Below are 27,915 nucleotides of genomic sequence, written 5' to 3'. Positions count from 1 at the left end.
TTAGGCAATAAAAATAAATTTTAACAGAAACTTAGAAGAAAATAATAAATAGTTCTTCTGGTGAAAACAAATCTAAAAATCATTCCAAAATAAAATACATAGCACTTTTAAATGATTTCTTTTAAGACTATAAGCTAACTGCCAAATGTTTTCAGTGCATTTATTGGTCAATAAGTATTACATCATAATAGACAAATTGCCAGAAGTTTTTAGTGTATTTATTGACCAAAAAGCATTTGTTAAGTACTTGTTATGTGCTAAGCACTGAGAATATGAAGAAAAGCAAAAACACCATCCCTTCCCTCAAAGAGATCACGTTCTAAGAGAGTAGACAACATTCAAACAACCATTTATAACCATATTTCACCTATAAATTAGTTGTTTGAAGTTAAAGATGTTTCAATGTTATTGTGTGGCAAAATTTTCTGTTAAGTCAATACCATATTATTTGCAGTTGATTTTTTATGAAAATCCACCTAAATCAGGGATTCTTAACAGATCCCTTTGGCATTCTGTTGAAGCCTATGGAATGCTTCTTAGAATAATGTTTTGAAGTGCATAAAACAAAATGCATAGAATTGCAACAGAAACTAATTAAATGGGAAAGCATTTACTAAAATATTGAAAGTTCCAAGGGATCTGTGGACCCAAGGTTAAGAATCTTTCTTCTAAATTAGATGTTTTTGTTAGGCAGCCATGAAGTTGAGTACTCCTTAAAATGTAAAATTCTTACTCTCTATAGCAATCTCCATTGTATTGAATTGTGTTGATATGTCTGCCTCCACTAAAAACCTAATGTCTTGACTTAGAGTAAAAGTCATTCAAAATGTCCAGACAGGTCCTATCAACCTGGAGAGGCTTCAAGCTTATTGATGGACTGAACATTGTCTAAAGACTAGTGAATTTTGTGGAAATCCACCTAAATTTTACCTAATTTGGAGAAGAAAAAGATAGCTGGTTCAGCTTATCTGAACTAGACCATGTTTTTTGCTGACTTACCACAAAAGAGATGTATGTCACTTCCCCAGACTTGCTCAAGTCTTGAGGTACCATTATCATAAAATCAAGGACAACATGCCTAGATTTAAGGAACTGTAGTTAAGGTATAGCAAACCTGGCCTTCCTACTCTTAAAGAATTGCCTCGAACACTGACTGGTTAAGTGAGTTTCCCAGGTACCTGTCAGTCAGTACCTGTCAGAGGATGGACTTGAATTGTATCTTTCCAACTCCCAGACTGGTTCTCCATTCATTCTGCTATACTATTTTCTGTGCACTTGCATGTATGTAAATATTCAGCCCCAATTTTAATTTTCTTCCTTTTTATATATCAATTCAAATCTCTTTATTTTTGGAACTCCCCCCCCCACTAAAAAATCCTAGAATTGGAGGAGGTGGGTAGAGACAATCCAAAGAAAATAATACTGATTTTATAGAGACCCATGATGATTGCTATTCCACTGTGATTGTTAATGTGGTGATTCTCCAAAATCTCTATGTGGTCAATCTCTGTTATGTGTGGATTTGTTTTTGGGATATTGAAAGAATTTTCTTTAAAAAAATTAAATGATGAGTATTGACCAAATGTTGTCAATAGTTGCTTTAGAATTTCTCTTGGTGGTTAGATAGGGCTGACTTCAAAAATAGGCAGAATAGGGATAGGCCTATATGCATGCATATATAATTTTAAAACTCCCTAAATAGGGTCTTCAATCCCTTTGTCATCCTACTTTTGCAACTTCACTCCTTTGGGTATTGACAACTTTTTACATCTTTCAGAAATTATTTTGAATTTGCCAGTGGTATTCAAACTGCTTTGATTATATCCTCTGTCAATTAGGAAAAAAAGAAAAAAACCTCAGAGAATACACCCATCATATGTGCATGTTTATTTATAAATTACATACCTCTAGCAATTATTCTTTATGTTATGAAATATAGACAAAATATAAACTAAACAAAGATGAAATAAAGATGAAATAATATTAGATCCTAGAGTCAATAAGGAGTTACTTGTGTAGGGGAGTGACATGCTCTAACCATGCACCTTAGGAAAAATGCTTTGACAGCTATGTGGAAGATTGATGAAAGAAGGGAGAAATTTGAAACAGAAGAGATAAATTAAGAGACTATTGCAGGAGTCCAAGTGTGAGGTGATAAGGGCCTGAGCTAGGCTGGGTGAGTAGAGAGAAATGCACAGATAAGAAACATATTTTGGATGTAAAAATGACAAAATTTGATTACTTATGGAATAAGTGAGTGAGATTGAGAAGACAAAAACGACATTGAGGACGTGAACCTAGGGGACTAGAAGGATGTTGGAGGCCTCTACATTTTGGAAAAGGGTGAGTTTGAGATGAAAGATAATATGAGATCTGCTATGCATGTCAGAACCCATCCAATACCTGTTAGCACATCCAATGAAGTTTTCTCCTTCCAACCCAGAATGAAAGGGTGGGAGACATGGCTTAAACATTGGTGACTGCACTGGATCATCAAGCATACCCTGTAGGGGGTACCCACCATAGCTATTAACTGATATGGGACAGAGTAGGAAGTGGGTATGTTGAGGGCCTGGAGGATTTCCAATCTGCTACTTTTGTAGGTGAGTTATTGCTTAGATTTTAATTGCCATGAAGTACCTGTGCCGAGCTTAGAAAGTGGGCCTTTGGAACCTTACACACAAGAGTAGCCACTATCAGTAACTGGGAGAGTGGGATTTGGCCTCTCTTCCCATGTTCAGTTTCTTGGTCACACAACTCTGAGGAGTCAGGCCACAGCTCACCTCCTACCACAGGGAACATAACTTCTACTTTGAGAGCACCTGAACATGAAATGTCCTTAATAGTGTATTTTTTTTTAAATTCCCAATTAACATGCATTTATTTTCTTGCCATTAACTACCTCTACTCCTCAATTTGAGAGAGAAAAAAAAACTTCCTTAATTGGCCATATCTAAAAACAGTCTTGATCTCCCCTCTGAATTGGTCACCTCTCTGTCAGATGAAAGTAGTATGTTTCATCGTGAGTCCTCTGGATCAGCATTGCATTGATCTGAGTTCTTAAATCTTTTAAAGTTGCTTGCCTTTACAGTGTTGTTGTTCTATACATTGTTCTTCTGGTTCTACTCACTTTACTCAATATCAGTACAAATCTTCCCAGGTTTCTTTGAAACCATCTCTCCCATCATTTCATATGCCAAAATAGTGTTCTATTACATTCGCATAGCATTATTTCTTCAGCCATTCCTCAAATGTTGACTATCCCTTAGTTCTCAGTTCTTTGCCACTACCAAGAAAATGAAAAATCTGCTATAAATATTTTGTATATATTGGTCCTTCGTGTACATATTGATCTCTTTAGGGTTTAGGCCTCACAGTGGTATTGCTTGATCAGAGTATGCTGTTTACTAACTTTAGGGACAGAGTTGATTTCTAAAATGTGTCTACCAATTTATAGCTCTAATAGTAAAGCATTACTGTACCTGTTTTCTCAAAGTACTTCCAATACTTATTATTTTCCTTCTTTGTCAACTTTGCCCATCTGATGGATGTAAGGTAGAATTTCAGTTACTTTAATTTACATTTCTCTAATTATTTGTGATTTGCAGAATTTTTTCATGTCACTTTTGATAGTTTAAATTTCTTTGCTTGAATATTGGTTGTTAATTTCTTTTTCTATTTATCAATTGGGTAATGGCCCCTAAGAGTGTTGAAAAATCAAGTGACACCCAAATAAACACTTTAATTTGCTGTTAAGAGAACAGCAAGTATTAGCTGATAGCCAACTGAAAGCAAGACTGCTACATAGGACAGTTGTCAAGGAGCAGGAGCAGGAACAGAGATAACTTTGAAAAAGTAGAGTCCCCAAAGGGATAAAGATCAACATCTATTGGGAAAGAGCAAGGTGATAAAGTAATTCATATTATAGTTTTCCTTAGGTTATTCCTACTTTTCAGAGTTTCTATTTTGTTCAGTTAAGCAAACTTTTATTTAGAACATACTAGATATACTGAATACAAAGATGAAAAAATGCCTCTATCCCTATCTTGAAGGATTTTATGAGCTATTTGGGGTTATAAAGTGTGTGTGTGTGTGTGTGTGTGTGTGTGTATACACACATAGAGACTATATATGTGTGTACATATATATGTACATGTATACACACATTATATATAACTTGTACAAATTATACTATGATAATTACATGGGAGAGATCAAGCAGTGATGAGAAATTCAATGCAGGGAATATGAGGGAAAAATCATTTATAGAAAGAAGGATCAGGTAAGGCTTTTTGTTGCCACCTAAGCTGGAACTTGAAGGGAAAAAAAGGCTTCAAAAATCATAATTCTCATTTACTGAATATAACATTTTATGATTTACAATCTACTTTTCTGGCATATTCTGTGAGATACTTTAGGTAATATATGCAATCTTATCTCTGTTTAATAAATGATGAAAGTGAGGCACAGGGTTATTAAGATTGTAAGATATGTTGGATGGAGACAGGAGAGCCCAAGATAAGAATGTTGGGTGCCTAGCAGCGTGGTATGTGATGGAAAATAATGTGAAATAAAATGGGAAAGGTGAATTGAGACCATTTGTGTATGACCTTGAATATTAAGCTGAGGACTTTGTATTTTACACTGTAGGCAAGAAGGAATTACTGAAAGGTTTTTGAGTGGGGAAAGTGATGCAATCACTTAAACAGTTATTGACTGTCTAAAGGATTCTTTGTGCAAAAATGAATTAGAGAGAGAGCTCCTTTAGGACAGTGTCAGTACTTCAGCTGTCTTTATATACCTAGTGCTGAGAATCAATCCATCTTTAATCAGTGAGCATATTGTTAAGTGCCTCCTATGAGCCTGCCAGGTACCATGCTCTGCACTGGGGAGAAAACTATTAAAAATGATATAGTCCCCGTTATAGAACACAACAGGGAGCTAATGTTAATTGAGTTGAATTGGAAACAGAGAGCCTGTTTAAGAGAGTGAACAGTACAGATGGCAGATGAGAACCTCAAATAAGTTGGTAGCAGTGAGAGTGAAAAGGGGAGGAGGTGATATTTATCAGAGTATCAAGGAATTGACAGGACTGGGCAACTGTTTGGGTGTAGCATGTCAGAAAGAATAAAGGGTCAAAGTTGGTAGGTCTTTACTTGGGAACACTGGGAGGTTGATGTTGGCATTAATGGGAAGGATAGTAGTGTAGGGAATATAACAAGTTCAATTTAGGACATTCTGAGTTTGAGATGTTAATGGGACCTTGCATTTGGGTAATTATATAAATGTTTTCTAGAATACATCCTAACCTGAATATAATTATATTTCTCTGTGCTATTTCAAGATTTAAAAACATTGTTCTTGACTTGTGCTGTGCTTTCAAGAAATGTAAGAGAAAGTTCATTTTGTCTGTGTTTATGGTGAGATCATTGTTTAAAATAAATTCCAATCCAATAGCTTCATAGTTTGAATGCTTTAGAAATATCTCAAACTCTTCTGTGACTCTTCAAGTGCTAATATTTGATTCTACAGATGTTAGAAATTATGTGTGTGTGTGTGTGTGTGAGTATATGTGTGTACACAGTAGAATCATCTAATAGACCAAGGCTTTTCTGTATATCTAGAACAAAAATCATTACTGAAGGTTTCTGAAATGTTTAGTTATCTAATTCAGAATTCATAGAAAGTTTATATACATAGATGAGATGTTTTATGAGCTGTTTCTAGATCAGAGATTGTGCAATTTTATGTATTTATATAGGTGTATGTCTTTCAGAATTATGCAGCTAATCTAGTGCTAAATGTATTCTTCAGTAAAAAGTGTCAGAATGTAGTGTTTGTACACTGTTTGGACCCAGAGTGGTTTGCATTGGCTCAGTGCCTTTCCAGCAGAGTTCCAGACTTTCTCTGTGTGAGGAAACCACACATTAGAAGTACTAGCATCTAAAGCATGACCTTTATTCTCTTTGGAATGAGAGTCATTAAAAAATTCTGATTCTGGCTAATTCTGATTCCCTTCCCCACTCTCCACCTCTCACTTCCAGAAACTCTGTGGGGCTTTTGGTTGATGGTGGTTTATTTTTTGACTATCAATCAATCTAGGAAAAGGTACAAAACCAAACTGCAGATTAAAATCTTACATTTCCCAAGTCAGTCTATGCTTCTCAGGATGGCATTGATTATTCTGATCATCTTCATGGACATTATTTTTTGAGGATCAAAGATCTAAAGCTAGAAAGGACCTTGGATGACATATGGTCTCATCCCCTCAGATTAAGGAACTTTTGTTGCACAGCGACATTTAGTGCTCAAGGTCACACAAGTATTAGAAGCAGTGCTAAAATTTGATCCCCAACAGTTGCATTCAAATCCATTGTTTCAGTAAATGGTAGCCAAAAGAATTGCATAACTAAAATACTTTAAAATACTGTACTCGGAATTTCTTTATATTTATATGGAAGTTAAAAATTCTAAATGATGACTAGCCAGGGTACTTTGATCATCTTTTTGTACTAAAGTTAAAGTTATTATTTAAAAAGTTATCAAGATTTGGGAGAATAAATACAGAATTCTGAATAAATCACTGTCAGACTCACAAATCAGTCAACCAGGCAACAATAATTTATTAAGCACCTACTATATACTAAATTTTAGGGATACAAATGCAAAGTGAGATATCTGCCCTCAAGGAGCTTCCTTTCTACTAAGTACACATGATAACTTTTTATCAAAGAATAAAATGACTTTCAGCTAGTTTTAAAGACTATTTTACCTAATTTATGTAATTAGCATTATCTACAAAACATTTGCATCAAATGATATTTTTGTATGGTGAGTTATACTTTGAATTTATTCAGAGTGCTAAATATTACAAAACTCTTTTCTTATATGGTGTATTCTTTCATTAAATAAACATTTACCACCCAATTAATTTTATGTTAAATCTGACTCTCAGATTTGTCCGAAATGAGGCATACTTGTAGCAGGAATGACCATGTATATAGGTATTATTCATCCAAATATCCACTGGCTTATTTTACTCCTTAGATTACATGTGTTGGTTATGTTAGCCTCCCTTCAATTAGTTGGGGATTATAATGTTCTACTGCCGCCTACTGGGTAATAGAGATATCAGGAAGTATGAATTGCCCTGAGATGATGCAGGGAAGATTGCTACAGCATTTCTATACCACAAATAGAGCTATTACATATAGGAGTGACTCCTGTACAATCCCAGAGTCATTCTGGTTCTGATCGATGGGTTTTGCTTCAGTCAGCAGCCATCTTGAGTCCTTGCTCTGCCATTTCTTAGATGCCTGATCTAGACAAATCACTCAGACTTCTCTGGGCCTCAGTGCTCTTAGTAAAATAAATGGGTTAGACCAAGCAATCTCTAAAAGCACTATCAGTTCCAAGGTTTAGTGATGGAGTTAAAAACAAACAAACAAAACTGATACAGCCAAATTTCTCTACAGTAGAGATGGCGAATGAAAAGATCATTAAAATAGTCCATCATGCAAATTGACTTCAAGATAAGAACCACAAATCAAAAGAAAGTTGAAGTTCAAAGGGAACTTAGCATTTATATATGTTAATTCTTAAGAAAAAAAAAACATGTTACAAGTTTTGGATATGCAGAAAGATTTAAAAAATGAAGCAAAATCAAGTAACCTCATAATTTGATAATTCAGTTATTTAGGAAATTTTATTTTTCCTCATTCCCTCATTTTTTTTGACATTTTTCTTTTCCAACATTTAGCCTATATTCTCTGGTTAGACATAGTCATGATGTGTGTGTATATATATATATATATATATATATATATATATATATATATATATATAGTTCAACAAGATAGTCTAAAACTTAGAAAATGTAGCAAATAGGGTAGAAATTTACTTCAGGGATCTAAAACTACTAAACAGACTAAATCAATACATCAAAGTATTTATTTCTTATTAGTTTTTGTCCATGATTTAAAAAAATAAAATGTTAACTACAGTTTGCCAGTTTGAGGGGATACAGTTTTTTTTTCCCTTTAATGCTTATGCATTTTTGAGAGGAGATTTATCCTTTTATTATTCTGGGAAAAAGTTATTCAAGTGCAAATAGCGGATTTAGTCATTTAAATGATAGTATTTTCCTATTCTTTAACAGAATACACTTGAAAATACAGTTATTTTAATAAGATTGTCATTTTAAACAAGACACTTGATCCTCTCCCCAAATACTTGAATATTTTAATAATAAAACAGATTCAGTTTTTGCTGGAATATATGAGATTTTCTTAACCCTTACTCTGTTATTTTAATGTCTCAGTTGTGATTGATAAACATTCCTGAAAAGAACATTTGACGAGTCAAAGCAATTCTTCTTGAGTTCTTTGCTGTACTAGAAGGTTTACTAAATTCCATCATTAAAATATCAGAAGAAACCTCCTCTAAATTTATTCTTCCTGAAGTATTTGTGTGTTTTAAAAGGATATTTTTAAGATCTTAACCTTTCGAGTACCATCTTTTTAATTATTAAGACCATTCGTTTGTTATGGAAATAACATGTCTTCGAGTGTCACAGATTTGACTTGGAATGTGCTCAGGTAAGGCCTTTAAATTTACTTGAACTTGGTTATTCGATTTTATTTTTCAAATCCTATCTTATGAAAAAATAATTTTTTAAACATAGATCAGTAAAATAGGCTGAACTATTAAAAAAAAGTTAATTTGTCACCTTTTTTCATGGGTAAGGGAAGAGAGGAAGAAAGACCTATGACTTCATTTAAATGAGGACCTCTGTGTTAGGAAACTCACCCTAACAATACAGATCAGCACCTAGGCTGTATAGTCCTAGAATAGCTGTCTGGAGTCACTTAGAGGTTATATTACTTCCCTGGGATTATATGGTCAAAAGTGCTGACCTTGATTCAAGTCCTGGGTCTGACACATACTAGCTGTTGTGATCATGGCCAAGTCACCTCCACTTAAGTGCTCCAAATAACTCTCTAAGACTACAGACTATAGTCTGTAGTCCTCTATTTGGGTCGATGTCAGAGATTCTCATGCTGGGAGTTCACACCAGTGAAACTTTAAAAATAAGAATAAAACAAAGTACTGAGTGGGAGAAGAGACTTTTCAATTATCGAATGGGATACAGTACTTCACCAAGAGACCCATTTTTGTCCATTAAAGTACAGACACATTATGGTACAGGGGAACAAATGCTGAATTTGTAACTAAAATATCTAGGTTCAATTCCCAGATCTGTCACTGGTTACATTCATGACCTTGGTAAAGTCACTTAGACTCCTTGGGTCTCATGAGGTTTCTTCATCCGTAGAGTGAAAGGGACAGACAAAAGTCCTTTCTAGCTCCCTATTTTATGATAACTATGGTTTGTTAGTTATTTTTTTAAAAAGATGCCTAGGTTGCTGAGTTGGAGAAAATAGTGAAGGACTGGACTTGTTTCTGCCAGACCATTTTTTGGATGCAATATTCTTTCACAAAATGGTCTAGTAAAGAAATTATTACTAATGAAAGTCTTCTGAAGAATGCATTTTCCCTATTTTTACTGACAAAAGACCAGTCTTCTATTATCTCTAAATGCCTCTCCAATTTATCTAATATAACACGGGCCCCAATTTAGAAGTATGATTTATATACAACTCTGTGATATTCTATTAACCATTTTCTCCCAGTGATGCAGTTCAGGTATAGATAAATGATGCATATCTGTGTGCGAAAGATGAGATGAATTTTTAGTGGCACACAGTGGATTAATTAATGTAGTATAATAGATGTTAAAAATCATAGTTCAGCCAGAGTTGTAACTAGAGAGTGACAGGGGAGCTTTTTCTTGGAGCATCAAAATTTAATGGGCATAATAGTGTAAAATAATTATTTTTAAAGATCGTTCAGTTTTTGATTTTTTTGTATTTACATTTTGAAAGCTCTTGTTCTCCTTGAGCAATATAGATGGAGTGATTTTTGATGAGGAAATCAAGGCAAAGAAAATTTATATAACTGCCCCACATTCATACAAGTTACTAATGTAAAAACAAACTAAGAATTCATAAATTTCAAGACCAGCATTCTCTCTATATATGATACCTATTATACATGACTGGATAAACATAACATTAGTTTTAATAAAATATTTTTATTACAAATGCTTATTTTTGTCAAGTCTGTATTAATTATTTTGCTTTCCTAAAAAATTTCCTGTTTGTAGAAAATGTATCATATGCCATTGTAGAAATGTAATTTCCTTTCAGAGAAGTGAAGAGCTAATTTTGTTTCATGAAAGAAAAAACCCTTTTGTGAGGGGTAGCCATAGTATTTTGTCTTAATAAGAAACTAATTTCCAGCACTACTTCAAATTTATATTCTATCTAAGATAAATTCTCTATTTTTGTGGGTTACTCTCAAATAAACTTATATGTTACCTTACTAAAATAAAATATTAGATGTCACATTTATTAAAGAATTACTTTTTTATTCTGTTTAGCCAAAATAAATCAGAATCATTTTTAAATTGCATATTAAATCTCAGAAATATAATGCACGAACTACATCCTTGAAACTATAAAGATAATTTGAGTTTTGCCAGAGATAATTAGTATATAAATAAACAAATATATGCAGATGAGTTACTACTCAGATCCCATATCATTCACTATACAAACCTTAAATGACAACCAAATTTTCTAATAATCTTCAAAATTTATGAAAGCACTTATATGACTTTTAAAAAATCAACCCAAAATCAAGTTATTGTGTCTTGTAAATTGAAAAAGGAATGATGTTAAAAGTCTCTTCATGTCCCTAATGTAATCTTTTTAAAATGAGGACATATTTTTGTTGCCATTTTTCTTTGATTCCCAGCTCATTATGAAAAGGTCTTTGTTGTTTGTCTTTTCTATCCATAAAGCCTCCTGAAAAAGAAGGATGAGCTTTGGTTTTGTTGTTTAGCTGGATGAATACCCTAAAACTGAATTTTGCATGTGGATTATAAGCAAAAATTCATTTATGAATTAGTGACTTTTTGGCTTTCTTTGCTTGCAGTATGAGGTACAGATTTCCTTCTAATTCTTTAACCTTTGAAATGACTAAATCCTGCCCATTATGTATAAAGTCACTATAAAATGATAACCCTGTTAATTCCCAATTGCTTGAAATTTAGAAAACTGAAACCATTTGAACATCATTATAAATTAGCTTTCAAGCTGCAGCTTGCTGTTTTGTTTCATAGTGATTCATTTGTTCACACAAATGCCAAACACATGCTCTCCAATAGTTACAGAGGTAAAACAATGGAATCCTTAAATGTGACTGGTTCTCAGCTAAAATAGTGCTGTGAGAGTCCCATCTGCTCATTGTAATTAAAATGCTTCTTAGGACCCTGACATAGAGTATTATCTATTCTTTTTCCTTATTTCATGAAAAAAAAACAATTCTCATTAGTATCTTTCAATTACTTTTTTGGGGAGTCCTACCATGTACTAAGTGCCAAGGATTATATGAAATTATAAGACATAGTCTCTTCCCTCAAGAAACTTATAGTTTGAGATTATGTCACATCCTAGTAAAAGATAACCAACAAAACAAGGACCAAAAAATAATAGAGAGCTCAGAGGAGGGTTGTTAAGTTGCATAACAGATGGAGCATCAGACCTGGAGTCAGGAAGACCTGAGTGTGTGCCTGGGCAAGTCATTTGACCCCATTTGCCTCAGTTTCTTCATCTGTAAAATGATCTGGCAAAGAAAATGGCAAACTACTCCAGTATCTTTGCCAAGAAAACCCCAAATGGGGTCATATAGAATCAGTCACAACTGAAATGACTGAACAATATTTTTTTCCAGGAAGTGAGAAGGATACATAAGAATCATATAGATTGAAAGAAAAGGAAAAGAGAATGACTTGAGGTTTGAAAGTGGACATACCTCAGGTAGGTTTAGTGGACAGTAAATAGACCAATTTGTCTAGAGTAAAGGTTCCATTCAATACAACTTATTTCTAAAGATCCTGCTATTCATAAAGCATTGTGCTAGGCACTAGGAGAGATACAAAATTAAAATAAGATATGCAGCCTACCCCAATGAATTGTACAGTTCATGTAGGAAACATTCACTAGCCCCTGGGGACTTCCTTAAATATTCTAAGAACCTTAAAGCTCTTTCTGACATCTGTATCATGTCAATTGGAGCAGCTTCTGTTTATTGATCTCAGGGTTCTACTTAAATTGAAGCTAAAGAATATTCCACTAAGGTCAACTGTAAGAAAAAAAAAATTGTGTATCGGGTATGTTTTGCCCTTGGTGATTTCACCCTTCTTCATGACGCTTTCTTGCCATGTTCAAGTTAGCATCCCCTCCCTGTCCCAGTACCTAGGACAATTCTCTGTTCAGAGAATTTCTAATTTGCTTATTTCTGAGTCTCTAACTATGCTCAGCAATAATCTCAACTTTTTCATCTTCCTTGAACCATCTCTTCAACTCCAAGGGATTTTTAAAATGGTTTTGTATATGATACAAGTTGCATCAATTTACTTTTCCTGAATAGTTACTAAATAAATATTTATGTGTGTGTGTGTAAATAGTTATTAAAAAAAACAAGAGCAAAAGCCTCTTGACATCTCCAAATTAGGCCAGAGGGGATTCTGTGGACCATGCACTTGTTAACTAGATTCAATTAGATTACTTCATCAGGAACAAAACAAATCGCAAATATAATTAGCGGGTTTTTTGGCTGGATTTTTATGGTCTTGTTTTTATTTGAATGTTTCCCTAAATAGACTCATCTTGAAAAATAAAATGATAGGAGAATTTGTCTTTGCTAAATGATAACTACTAAAGAAATCCTGGGATGTTATAAATTAAACTAATAACTTCTAAGGAAATTGTAACATATATATATATATATATATATATATATTTCTTTGATAAGAGTTATCTTTATTTGAAGTGTAATGAGGAAGTCATTTGATATGGAGAGTAGATATAGAAATATGAAGTAAACATAACAATCACTTCAGCAGTTTATTTATGAAGTTACAGTTTCTAAGAAATCTTTATGAAACATTTAGGTAAAAGTAATTATTTTAATTTTGCTACTATATTCTATATAAGAAATCATGATACATACTCACTAGAGAAAATTACCATTTAATGTTCTCTTGCTTTTAAAAATATAGGATTGACTTTTTTAAACAGATACCTCTTAGTCTAATTTTCTAATTCTTTTCAAACTCAACATTTTTCAATAGCGGCATGTAAAACTGATCATTAAAACATTAAATAGTTTAAAAATGATAATGCTAACATACAGTTCATAGTGTTATAGAGGTAGACCTAGAAGTATCCTCAGAGTTCATATAATCCAACTCTCATTTTACAGATGAGGAAACTGAGGCCTAGATTAAGTGATTTGCACATACTTATACGTGTATAATAAGCATCAGAGGTATAATTTAATCCAGGTCTTCTGCACTTCAGAATCAGGACTCTTTCCACTACACCATTCAGCTATGATGTCATGACCACTAAATATATAGGATAATGCAATTGATCCATACTGTTGTTGTATGTGTGGATGGGGGTTAACAAATCCACCAGAGTTATTTATTTACATCTTTAAATTATTCACCTTAGAAAGTGTAACTTACTCTAGTCTTCCACGATGCTTTTTCCATATTCAATTTATTTAGGGATACTTAGGATATAGACTTACCAATACCAAGAAAACAAACTCATAATTGATATTTATATTGTGATCCTACATGTTTATAGGAAATCAGTTAACAAAAATATATTATGTAACACTATCTACACAATATCCTATAAATCACAATGGTTTTTAATTACTGAGCAGAGAAGATTGATTAGTAGTCCTCTGTCTGGTTGATTCTTCCTTTGTTCTCTGAACTTCATCTATACAATCTCGATGGTTGAAGATTCTGCTTCACTGGTGCCAGAATCATCTCAGGGGGTTTAATAATAGGACCAGTTCAAACTGGGCCATGTGGATTTACACCTCTTCCTTTGAAACAGGAACCAGAAAGAAATGTTGACTATACAAAACAATATAGTCATCCATTCACACCCAGGGACAAGTCCACTGGTCCAATAAGAGGATTTGTATGTTTTCAGTCATTATTATAAGCCCACATAACAATAGTTTCCTAAATGGTCTCCCTGCATAAAATTTCTCTACTTTAGTTTTCCCATCTTCAATTCAGCTGCCAAAGTGACTTTTTTTTTTTCTAAAACACACATCTAACTATGCCACTCCCTTCACTCACTGAACTTCAACCATTGCCTTGCCTTGAAAATTAGCTATGGGCTTCTCTGGAATTTTTAAAACCTTCTACAACTTCACTCCAACCTACATTTTTAGCTTTTATTATGCATTACTCTCCTTTATTCACTCAAACTGGCCATATTGCTATTCCTCACACATAATATTCCCATCTCTATTCCCTATGCTTGGAATGCACTCATATCTCCACAAACCAGACCATTCTCATTTGGGAAAGAAAAGTAAAATAAGTGTAAAATAGTTTTAAATTGCTAGGTGCAATTGTGACAGCAAATGCTTACAAATTTGCTGATTACTTTCAGAAAAAAAGAACTCTGGTAAATATAATAAGGAATATAATAATAAATACAATAATATATTTATAATAATATTATGGTATAATTATAATAATATTTATTATAAAGCATTTTGTTATAATGACATAATGTAATACTATAATAATAGTAATATGACAGTAAGCATAAATAGCAATATAATAGTAAACATAATGTTATGTATAAAGTATGACTATTCTATCACCTTCTTGGTCCCTTCCCTGTCAAATATACTCTCAAGTATACTGAAGGTTCTTAAAGGCAAGACATGTGACCATAATAGCATAAGGGCTTCTAGGACCTATCTCTTTCTTGTATTTTTTCCTATGCTTCATTTTTTCCCAATGTTTCTCCTCCTGACACTTCCCTTTTGCATTACATTTCCCCCAGGTATAGTCCAAAGAGCCTCCTATTCCCTTAATTCACCCAAACCCTAATCTACTGGAATCAGGGCTTTATTTTCCTGACTTTTATATGTCAAAAGACATTTGTCCTTTTCTGCTGGCCCTAACTTCCAAACTTTTATACTTGTCCATTTAAATTTGAGATCATGAGCCTGTCTTTTTCCTGTCTTTATATCCTGAGAGCTTCTATAGTTCCTGGCACATAGTAGGCACTTAGTAAGTAACTGTTGACTGGCTGAGACATGCATGTTTCTATAAATTCCCTTTCCTTTTTTCTCATAAAGATTAGTCTTGACAGTCATAACGATTGTCAGAATGTGTGTGTGTGTGTGTGTGTGTGTGTGTGTATACATGCTTGTATTGCTTTTTGGTGAGGTGGTCTGCGGGTTTTCGTTTTTCAGAGGCACAACATATAGAGCGCTGAGCCTGGAGTCAGCAAGACCTGAGGTGAAGTATGGCCTGAGATAGTTAGCGATGTAAACTTGGGCGAGTCCCATACCCTCCGATTTCCTCAGTCTCCTCATCTGTACACTATTGATAATAATTGCACCCGTCTCACAAGATTGTTGTAAGGATCCGTATTTCCAATATTTTGTAATCCTTAAAGCTGTATAATTAGTGCTACCATTATTTTAAACATTCATTTTCTTAATACTTTTTTTCTAAAAATACCAGTTATTTCCCTATATATACTCCCCTAAATTCCTTCCCTTCCCACCCTTGTACAAACACAGCATTCCTGGTAGAAAAGAAAAATCATTATAGGAGCACAGGCATATTTTGTTTTTTTCTTCTCTAGGCTGATCTAAGTGTATTCTGTTTCCTTAGCTGGTTTGCTTACCACCAGGGTGGAAAAACCAGGAATCACATGCTAATAGTTGAGTGACAGATAGCCACAAATCCTTGTATCAGTAATGTCTTTCTTTTCATTTTTGGACCTAGTACAATCAGTTTTTCCCTTCCTCCACAAAATCCTACCCTGATGCTTCATCATGGTGTGGAAAGGAATCTAGGGTGTCAGAGACTCTGCCAACAGAGCACAAGGCTTACAAGGTTCCGTTAAGCTAGCTGGAAAAAGATCTAAGCCAACTCTCTGAGGACCAGCCTAGCTCATTACTGAAAGACTGAGGACCATGAATGCTGGTCACTTGGGAATAAATTCCTTGGCCATGACAACTCATAAAACAAAGTAAATATTTTCAGCCTACAAAGATAATTAAGTATCTTCTGTATTATGAGTTTTAAGATAAGTCAGTTTTTTATCCTAAAATACTTGATAATATTGTCAAGTAAAGCCAGTTATATCATCTTAGTAAATCCTTGTCTTCGAAGTCCAGGTCATTTTTACTTCATTTAAAATAAACAAACAAAAACAGTGATGGTTTATTGAAATAACATTATTTCCCAGAACAGGAAGTGGGGACAACTTTCTGAGAAAATATTTAATTGTTATTGATAACTTAGGTTTCCATAAGTATTTACTATGTGCCTATGTGTAGAAAACTATGCTAGGCATTTTAGGGGATACAAGGATTGAGTAAGACATAACCCTAGCTCCACGAAACTCAGTCAGGGGAAAGAGGGGGAGAGATCTTTTGCTCCAATCATATACTTTCGTATGTCTTGACAATATGGTACCTGAAATTAAATATGCAGAATCTGACCAAAGATGGAAAATTCTAAAAAATACGGTACATAGTGTGTATATATATATATGTATATATATATATATACATATGTGTGTGTATATACATATATACACACACATACATGTGTATATATATGTATATATATATATATATATATACACACACATCTCAGGAGGAGAACGGTGTTTAATCATTCTTAGATAAAAGTCTTGGAATTTTATGAATATTTTGCTACAATTAGAATTGGAGGAGCCTTCTGCCATTAGCATGAATCAATGGTTGTCATAGGATTTACAAACAAAAATTCATGAAAATCGCTTTTCAACCAGCTACTGGATATTTGTACAATTTTGTATGAATCCTTATTTCTTTTTGGGGGGGAGATTATCAGGGAAAATTAGAAGTAAATTGTGAACCACATTAATAACTAGTGTGATGGCTAAGAGGGAGGGGGGTGCAAATATGGGCCCTGATTTTGTTATTGCAGCATTTCCTGGGGAACTCTGTGGGAACTTGATCTAAGAATTATGGAATCAGAGACTTAAAGCTAAAGGGGACCTAAGAGATTATATAGTCACTTTTCTGCCAGACTTGATACTCTGATGTTAGACTTAAACACTATTTTAAGAAGCTTGATAGTTTTGTAAACTATTTGCAAAAAATTAAGTCAAAAAATCTCCCCTCACAGAAAGACTAGCGTAAATACCATTGTGGTCTCCTCTGGGGAGACATTTTCTGTTATACTAGTTACACTTAACACTTGCCAACCATCTGAGACACTAAGACCAGTTTTCACTTAACCTTTAACTTTAATTGCTGGTGAAAGCTGTCTTCATTCTAGATATTGCCTATTCTCACCCCACCCTTAACATGAACATTTTTGGTACTATTAATAGAAACAAGAAATTCACCACGGAAAATAAAAATGAAGATTCCTATAACAATCTGAACCTGTGAATCAATCTGAAATATGATTGCTTTCTCCGTTTTAGATTAGGACCAAACTCAGAACATAGAATGTTGAAATACTGTTGAGATAACAATAAACTGTTGGACTGAGTTGAACTAATTGGATAGTCTTGGAAGTAAAATTGAGTGAAATGTTTGTGTATTTAGTTTCAATTATTTTTCAGTCTATCTGGGATTAGTATTTGCCTTTAGTAAACAGATTGAAATAAAAGAGATACATATGAAACAATTTGAGGTCCTGGGGGAAAGAAATGTTCTTTAAATGTAAGATAATATTAAAAGAGGTTTAAAAACTATCGAGCCAATATACAAACTAAAAACTGCAAGAAAAAGTGGATTAAGTATGTAGAGATAAGGGGGAGAGAAGTTCATTTTTCTAGAATATTATCATCTTGCCAGATGCAGTTATTAGGCAAGATCTGGATTAATATGACAATTTTTAGGTATTTATGCATGCATGTTTTGAGGTTGGCTCATCTCTTGTGCTTACTGCTGATTCAACCACAATTACCGTGCTTGTAACCTTGTGGGTTGCAAAAATGTGTTATAAATTAGTGCCCTTAATTCAACATAAATTTTCTTTGGAAAATGATTCCATGCCATTTATCTGATGTAGGGAATAACCTTGAGTCCTATAGAACTATTCTTAACTCTTCTGTTTGTGAAACATTAAAAAGCTATAATACCACTACTGGGATAATGACATAAACTAAGACAACATGTAAATCATTTTAACTCTAGGCTTTTAAGATTTCCTTTAGAGTATTTCCTCTGGATGTTATTTCTTTTTGTCTCACAGAGAGAATTATGTGCTGCTAACCATGTTGAGAGATATAGACCAAAAATAAGTCAGAAACTCACATACAGGGTACAGACACATAACCCAAGGCTTTCTTTTTCTGCTTTCTTCTTGCTTGTATGTCAGCAGTGATCATTCCTTTGGAACCTAATGAAGGAATTTGACTGTCTGAGAATTATTTGCTTCCAACCCTACTGAGAGATAGAGACCAAAAATAAGTCGGAAACTCACATCCAGGGTACAGACATATAACCCAAAGCTTTCTTTTTCATTTCTTCTTGCTTGTATCCCAAGAGTGATCATTCCTTTGAAACCTAATGAAGTAATCTGTCTAAGAGCATCTCATTAAAAAAAGCTGCTTTACATTGTGTCTGAACACTGAGAGAGTGAAAAACTTTTTTTTGATGATCTCAATATTGTGAAACCTAGGTGAAAGCAGGCTATGAACTCATCCAAAGCTTAGAATCTTTGCCTGTGATAATTTGCTAAATAGCAATTATGTTATACTAATCTATTGACTTAAGCAATTGTTTATCTTTTGCATGTAAACTTTCTGTTCCTGGAGAGATTTTTGAGCGGGAGAGAGTGAGAGAGGGCGAGAAGGAGAGAGGGAGAGGGGGAAAAGAGAAAGAGAGAGAGAGAGAGACAGAGAGAGAGAGACAGAGAGAGAGAGAGAGAGAGAGAGAGAGAGAGAGAGAGAGGTGTAGTAGTATGTATAATTCACATTTTCTTTCTGCATAAACTTTGAAAAAAAAGATAAAGGTATTCTCTTTCCTCTACCCCACCAGCTATATACAAAACTATAAGACCCTTCTTTTATCCTAAGGTAATATACAGTATTATTAACATTTGTTAATTATTAAATATAATTAGAGGCACTTGAAGATTGAATGAATGGAATATGGTAAAACTACTTTGCTTCTAGAAACAATACTAAGGATGATGGTCAAATTAAAAATCAATTCAGATCTTAGATGACATATCAACATTCAATTATGTATTCACCTAAACCAAATAGATTAATATTTCAGAATGTCTGTTTCTAACACATCTTCAAATATTTTACAGATTTACTGGCCTGCAGCAAAGGAAAGGGTGGAATTATGTAAATTAGCTGGAAAAGATCCTCATGTGAGTATGATTTCTTTTCTTTATTAGACTGGGTATTGATGAGAAATCAATTATTTGATCAAGGTATTTGATTTGAAATATATTGGACAGTAATTTCCATACCCAACTCTTATTAAAAAGACCATACTTAAATATTGCCATGCTTCTAAAAGATTGTTTACAAGTTGTTTCTACCTTTAAATAAAAAAAATATTATTCTATAAAAACATTGTATAAAACTTGTTCCCTGGAATTGTTTGCTGTTATTATTATAGGATCAAAACTCATAGTATCATAGATTTAAAGTTGGAAAGGACTTGAAAGGTCATTGAGTCCAACCCTGTCATGTTACTCATAATGAAACTGAGATTAAATGACTTAGCCGGGATCACACAATGTAGTAAATGTCTGAGACAAGGCTCACTAATTCCAAGTCCACGTGCTATCCACCATGAGCTAAATTAGTTAATTTGATCACTAAACATTGGCACTTTGAATATCTGCCCTGCGTTGAAAATTTAGTGAAATGATAAACACACAGTATGAAGCAAATTCCTAAGTATCAAAATATGGAAAATCGTAGCTCTTATGTTCAGAAGATTCTAACCTAAAGGAGATTATCTGATCCAGCTTCCAGCCTGCCTTCAAGCAGGTAAAGTATTATTATTGCCACTTTCTAGATAATCATAGCAAACATTTATGTATCACTTTAAGGTTTACAAAGTGCTCTCCATATATTATATCATTTGATCTTCACAACAACGCTCTGAAATAGTGTCTATTGTTATCATCTCCATCTTACAAAAGAAGAAACTGAAACAAACAGATTAAGTGACTTGCATGGGGCCACATGGCTAATAAGTGTCTGAGGAACCATTCAAATTCATTCCTTTCCCCCTCCAAGTGCAGCACTCTATGTACTATTCTACCTAGCAAAAAGCCAGATTAGTTTAATGACTTGTCTCCCAAGAGAGTGTTTATCCTATTTAAGAGAATAGTATGGTTTTGGTGGTGGTGTTGAGTCATGTCAGACTCTTGTTGACCCCATGGGGTTTTCTTGGTGAAGATACTGGGAGTGGTTTGCCATTTCCTTCCCTAACTCATTTTTACAGATGAGAAACTAAGGCAAACAGGGTTAAGTGACTTGCCCAGGTCTCGCAGCTGGTAAGTGTCTGAGGCTAGATTTGAACTCAGATCTTCCAGGCTCTAGGCCCAGCATTTTATTTGCTGAGTCACCTAGCTACCTCTAAAATACTGTAATTGTTATGCTAACATCAATATCTACTAAAGTCCCATTTAGATATTTTATCATAGTAGTAACCCTGTTTTCTGAGAGGATATGGGGATGAACAAAGTCTCTGATTGATCCTTTTAAGCTTGAAAGGCTTAGATTTAGAGTTGAAAGGGAACTTCTAGGCCATCCTAGTCCAGTTTCCCCCTCATGTTACAGATGAGAAACCTGAGGTCTAGAAATATGCACTTAAGCCTATCTTAGGTCACCAAATTATTTAATGGTAGAGCCAGGATTTGAATCCAAGTAATGGAATATAGTGCTCTTCTGTTCCTTTGAAGCTAGGAAAATTTGGAAAAGCTTGTTACCAGAAGGCAAGTGATGAATTCTTTTCACCAAAGCAATTCATGAAATTTTGTTTGGTTGGTGGGTTGGTTGGTTGGTTGGCTGGCTGTTGTCCTTTGTTCTTGAAGAGGACCAAAATGACATCACTATGCTAGAGTCAAGTTACATTGCGTCTGGCTGATCAGACCAATACAAGCTCAGAATGCTCTACCACAGGTCAGGCACAAATAATCCATGTGAATATTTGGGGTAGATTCTCTAAATTTGTGCATCTCGCCTTTCCTTTGAGCTACTTCTTTTCTGCTTTGCTGATAGAACACAGCACCCTTTCTGATGAGGGCACACCATGCTGAGTGGTCCTGTGCCCCTGTCTCCTATGCCACACAATCAATGCCAGAATTCTTAAGAGAGACCTTGAGAGTGTCCTTGTACCGCTTCTTCTGACTGCCATGTGAACACTTGCCCTGTGTGAGTTTTTCATAAAATAGTCTTTAGGCAAGCTTACCTATTATCACTATAAAATAGTGATAATAATTGTACCCATCTCACAAGATTGTTGTGAGGATCAATATTTCTAATGTGTTTTGCAATCCTTAAAACTCTGTAATAAGTGCCATCATTATTTTTAAAATTCATTTTCTTAATACTTTTTAAAACACCAGATTCCCCTGTATATAATCACCTACATTCCTTGCCTCCCCCGCCCCAAACACACACCATTCCTTTTCCCCCTAATCTTCTGGATTCTAAGCATGCTATGCACTATCTGGGCTTCTATATCCTCATCTGTAAAATGAGGGTTTGGGGCTACATGACCTCTAATGCCCCTTCCAGCCCTAAATCTGGGATAAAAAACCCATTTTTATAGATTTATTTATCAATATAATTTATTTCTCCCTAAATGTTATTTCTGTTACTTATTTCAGCTATAACTATTCTTTAATTGATAAAGTTCAGACTTTAAAAAGTTATTGAAATTAGCTACCTTTGATTAATTTGTACCCAGGTGATTGGATGATGTTACATTCATACAGAAGCAGAGTGCTTGAGACATTGGTAGATTTTTTTAATCAATATTTTATCTTTGCTCTTGACTATAGATATCATTGCTTAGTGTCTTCAAAACTTTCATGACCTTGGGTAAGGGAAAGTTAAGGGGAGAGGAGAATCAAAGACTGAACCAGGTTTGGAGTTAATAGAGTTAAAATTAGCAAGTCTAGAAATTACAAATGGGTCAGAAATAAGTTAGGATCAACATGGACATGATGACTGACAGAAGGTATTCATTTATAGCAGGCAACACTGTCTTTAGGAAATTGCAGGCAGAAGTGGTACTGAGAAAATCTGCAATACTGACCAGTCACTTGTGAACAGTTACTTTGGAAAGCAAGAGATCCAGCAGACCCTAATCTCGGAGAGTGAGCTGTTGCTTCTACCAGTGACGGTGACTAGAAATAGAAAGGGGTACAAAGATAAAAAGGATATTCTGGAAGGCAAAAAGGTGTCAATTCTTGCTAATGGGAAAAGTAGAAAATGATGAATTCTTAAAGATAATGATTATCTAAAGAAACATATAGATAATTGGAAACTTGATTTAAGACAGAGATTGTCAAACCTTATAGTTCATTTGTTCTTTCGTTCAACAAATATTTATTCCTAATGGTCATATGATGTAAAGCTCCATTGGGAATACAAAGAAGAGTAAGCTGTCTAAGATTTTAAGGTCTAGTTTGGGAAATAAGAAATATACATGTAAGAGATTAAATAATAAGTTTTTGAAGAGTGTGATCTGGCCTAAATTCTTAAGGTCAAAGATCTCTAACTGGAAGCAATCTCAGAGGCCATCTAATCCAACTAGCTCTTTCTATAGGTGAGGAAACTGAAGCCCAAGGAGGTTAGCTTGTTCAAAGGCAAACAGGTAGTAACCATTGCGTTTTTTCCACTGATCTGTGCTGCCTCTCTGTAATTCTTGTGAAGTAGCTTTCAGTCGTGTCTGACTGCTGTGACCCTATTTGGGGTTTTCTTGACAGAGATACTGGAGTGTTTTGCCATTTCCTTCTCCAGATCATTTTGCAGATGAGGAAACTGAAGCAAATAGGGTTAAGTGACTTGCCCAGGTTCATACAGCTAGTAAGCATCTTTGGTCACATTTGAACTCAGGTCTTCATGACTAGAGGGCCGGTGATCTATCCACTGTGCCACCTAGCTACCCAGTCTCTATATGCCTCTCTCTGTATGGAGAAAACACCCTATGGGGGAAAGAATACTACACTGGAAGACAGGCAGCTTGGGTCTAGTCCTAATTAAAATCCATTTTATTTAAACCTTTCCAAAGATTTTTTGACAACATCCCCTAATTATTTCTATGCCCATTTAACAGATGAGAAAATGGAGACTAAAAAAAATGACTTAGCCAGGGTTGTATAACTAATTAATGGCTTAGAGTAATAGATGACATTTACATAGGGTGTCTCAAAGAATTAAGGCCAAAGTCTTTAGGGTTACATATGTTATTTAATTTTATCCTCACAACAATCTTCTGAGGTATGTGCTATTATTAACCTATCTTTACACATGAGGAAACTGAGGCTGAGAGAAGGTAAATAACTTGCACAGTATCCACAAAACTACCAAGGAAGATTCAAACCAAAGTCTTGTCAATATGGGAACCAAACGTGTGTCTTTCGATTTTAAGATCAAATTTTGTTTGTTTCTAATCTTGTCATTGCCTATTAGTATATGTGTGACTTTGAGTGAGTCACTTAAAATCTCTGAGTAGTATAAGTAAAATACGGAAGCTGAACTAGATAAACTCAGATCTTTTCTGCCTCTTAAGAGTCCATGCAATATGTAAAATATATGAATAACAGAGGGAGTAAATCTTGTAGTAGAAGAGAGCAAAGTCAGTCGGTGGTTAGGAAGGATCTCACAGAAGAGCTAAGCAGGGGTCACAGGAGACAAGTAATGTTGTGTTAAAAGAGAAGGGAAGGGTAAGACATTTTTCAAAGAACAAACAACATGAAGGGACCCCTTTTTACACACTTAAAAATCAATGAGGACCCTCATCTTTCACCAAGTTTTTATTTTTGTGGGTTAATGCAGTACCAGTATGTACTGTAGTGGAAATGAAAATGCCATAGTGTTATTATGAAAATAGTTTTGACCTTACAGACCTACTGAAAGGGTGCAAGGGTCCCTGGACCACCCAGAGAACTACTAGTGTAGGAGCTGGTGAGAATTCTAGACTGGATGGAGAGGAAGGCTCATGTAATGAAGTAGTGGGAGAAAATTTTGGAAGCGTAGGCTGAATTCAGGCTGGATTGTCTTCCTCTCCAGAGATTTTTTCAATCAGTCGACAATGTTTATTAAGTCAGGTACTTTGCAAGGAACAACTGCACATACTTTCTTGAAAGCAAATATAGGTAACTGCACCCTTTTGGAGATTATATCTCCATAACATAAAATTCAAATATTTGCATAAAATCAGAAAGTTCCAAAGTCACAACCCCAGGGTATAATTTCATTACATTTCAAAGTTTATCTTGTTTCCCCTTTGACTTGAATTATAAAATTCAAAATATGAGACCATAGGAGGAAAAAGTTCACTAATATAATTAACTGAAGCTTTAAAGGCTGGAAGTCTTGGCTTTTAGTCCTATCTCTGACCCAGACTTGCTTTCTGACTCTGAGCAAGTGATTCAATTGGATGTTTTCTATATCCCTAAAGATTGCCTGGTTTATTTAGCTGTTGAAAAATACTGTACACAATTTTATTTTTTCTTTGTTTTCACTTTGACCATTTACATTGACAAAGTATTTATTTTGCCACCATGCCTCACTGTCTAGGATTCTGTGCCCCACTTAAGTAGGAGTTTACAGTGAAGCATTTTTAAATTAATCTATCACAGTAGCTTTTCTTCCAACTATTATGGTCTATCAGTTGTTAAAATTTATATAAACAATTCTTTAGATACTTATTTCCCATGTTAACAGGATTGCTATTTTTGTACCTTTTATGAATTTTAAATGTGATAGGATGTTTGCAAATACTGTTAAACGCAAATATTTCTTCTTTTCATAAATGTATTAGGTAAAAAATAAGTTTATACAAAATAAAGTATCTCAGGGAAAGGTGATATGAAGGACATTTCTCATTGTACGCTTTTGTGTTAATACTTTTCTTTTTTATGCTTAATAGACAGAATGTGCAAATTTCATCCGAGTGCTTCAGGCTTATAACAGAACTCATGTTTATGTGTGTGGGACTGGAGCCTTTCACCCAATATGTGGATACATTGATCTTGGAACCCACAAAGAGGTATGTGATTCAGCTCAAAAAAATAAATAATTTTGCTATTAAAAAATTCCTAAGCTTTTTTGTGGCACAGAACAAGCAGCACTTTATATAAAGAAATAGCTGTGTAGTTTATGAATAGGTAAAAATTTGTGTTTTTTCCTTTTTTATGTACTCGTTACTTAATGAGATTTTCTATTATAGGCTTTCATGAGACACACAAAATTAATAATATATGGTTTTCTATCATCCTTCTTCCCACTCCCCCTTTCTGTCTCTAACATAGTCCACTCTAGTTCAGGTATTATAATTCACATTTTTTGAATGTATCTTATAGTAAAGAGTTATTTCTTTTCTGGGCCTTGATCAACATCTCACATCTTATGAAATGTGATGTTCTTAGATCTTTTTTTGTAGTTCAAATTTGGGGTTTTCTTGGCAGAGATTCTGACATGGTTTGCAATTTTCTTCTCCAGCTCATTTTGCAGATGAGGAAATGGAGGCAAACAGGGTTAAGTGACTTGCCCAGGGTCGCACAGCTAGGAAATGTATGAGGGCTGATGTGATATCAGGAAGATTCAGCTTCCTGACTGCAGGGGAACTCTATCCGCTGTGCCACCTAGCTGCACTCTTAGATCTTAAGCATCTATATTTATGAAGACATATGTACAGATAGTATGGAATAATGAAAAGTATGGATTCAGGAGTTAACAGTCTGGTGCTATCATTAACTTGCTTTTGTCACCTTGGGCAAGTGACATAACTTCCCTGGATCTTAGTATAGGCCATCTGTGAAACAAAGGAATTAGAAAAAAATTATCTCAAAGTTCTCTTTCATTTCGAAAATGATATTATTCTGACATAATACTACTAAGTGAAGATCATGGAAAGTGTATCTTGAGTGGTTTTGCTAGTAACGATGATAGAAATTCTTAGTAGTTGATAAATTCTGTTTTTACCTGGCTCTTGTGAATAACAGTGACATTAGCAAGATCACAGAATCATGGAACTGTAGCCTTAGGGATCCTCAACCTTAAAAGAGCTCAAGTTTACCCCCTTATATTACAGAGAAAAAAAAGTGACTCCAACCAAGGTCTCACAGTTATTTAGTGGCAAATTAGTTACTAAAACCCACATAATCACCTAGTCTAGCATGTTTTATAATTATTAGTGGAGGTGTTTTTCCATGTGAAAAAGTAACTTACTCATAAAGAGGCCCAATCTATTGTCTTGGTTCCCATTAATACCATGCCCCAATCATCTGAGTTAACTAGCCCAGACTCAAGTGGCTGAAGAAAACCAACATGGATAATTTACTCCATTAGGCACGAAAAGAAAACTAGTGGGAGAGGGACCCCTTGAATCTATCCTTCCATGCTGCTTGCATTGTATGCTCTAGGCCAGCTTTGATGAAGTGTAGTACCTAAGCAGTAATTCATAGCAGAGTATGTAATTATATTGCATAGCTCCACAGGTTAGGTGTGTTTCGAGGCCTGAGGCCAAAGGCCAAATGCTTACAATCTGCTGAGAAAGGCAAATGTTCTTCTGCAGCTCCTAAAATCAGAGCTGCTGAAAGGAAATTTAGATGGAGCTAATTACTTGAGTTTGGGACTGTCAAAAAACCCTAAGGCAGTCAAAATTACAAGTTTTCTGGATAAGAGAATTATGAGTGAACACGCGGTAATGAGTCCTTAGAGTATTCAGCTGGTCAGAGGACTTGGGTACCCTTTTGACAGGCCTGGTAGAAAACTCTTAACTGCTTTTATGGAAAATTAACCCCAGAACTTTGTATAAGATACATAGATCATTCTGATTAAATTTAGTCAAGTTCTATAATGAAGTATTAAAGTATGCTAATGTTATTACTCTTTATTTTTAGCTAAATATATTAAACATAGGTATAACAGAATAATTTCCTTGAAAGGAATACAGACATGCCTAAATTTTTGGAATAGCAAAGTTGTCTATAAAATCATTTTAATAGTAACGATAGTTAGCATTTACCTAATTCTTTAAATTTTGCAAAGCACTTTGCATCTATCATCTCTTGATCTGCACAACACTGTGAGATAGGTGCTGTAATTATTCCGATTTTACAGATGAGGAAACAGCGTGAGAGGGTTTAGTGACTTGCCCAGGGTTGTGCAACTAAGTGTCCGAAGTAGCATTTGAATTCAGGTATTCCTGATTACAAGGACATTGTTCAATCCACTGCTGTGATACCTCACTGCCTTTTTTTTTTTAAATAAAATCGATCCTCTTTTTCTTTTTATCAGAAAATCTGAAACACTTTACTATAGAACTGGGGGAAGAGTATCTTATAATTGATTAATTGGATACAGTAGTTAGTGTGATAGAAATGTCATTGTTGTGATATGTTCAGCAGTACTGTAGGGGAGGAGCACTTCCATTGTAATATTGGGTAACATATTCTCAGCTCTAGTACATTTCCTTTTTCTCACCACCTTTTTAGATGTTGCCTTTTTCCAG

The 27,915-nt window shown here is 34.5% G+C and overlaps 1 protein-coding gene across 1 annotated transcript in view; it reads left to right on the top strand.

Annotated features, from left to right (window-relative positions):
• Window positions 1-27,915, top strand: part of SEMA3D (semaphorin 3D) — a 140,726-nt gene that overhangs the window by 23,726 nt on the left and 89,085 nt on the right. The window contains exons 3-4 of the mRNA XM_036758346.1: window positions 19,514-19,576; window positions 25,330-25,449. Coding sequence (XP_036614241.1) covers window positions 19,514-19,576; window positions 25,330-25,449 — 183 coding nt within the window. The remainder of the gene's footprint in view (window positions 1-19,513; window positions 19,577-25,329; window positions 25,450-27,915) is intronic.

Source organism: Trichosurus vulpecula, chromosome 5 (genome assembly GCF_011100635.1).
Source record: "Trichosurus vulpecula isolate mTriVul1 chromosome 5, mTriVul1.pri, whole genome shotgun sequence".
Lineage (NCBI taxonomy): Eukaryota > Metazoa > Chordata > Mammalia > Diprotodontia > Phalangeridae > Trichosurus > Trichosurus vulpecula.
The sequence above is the reverse complement of the archived record's forward strand: the minus strand, read 5'-3'. Positions and strand labels throughout refer to the sequence as shown.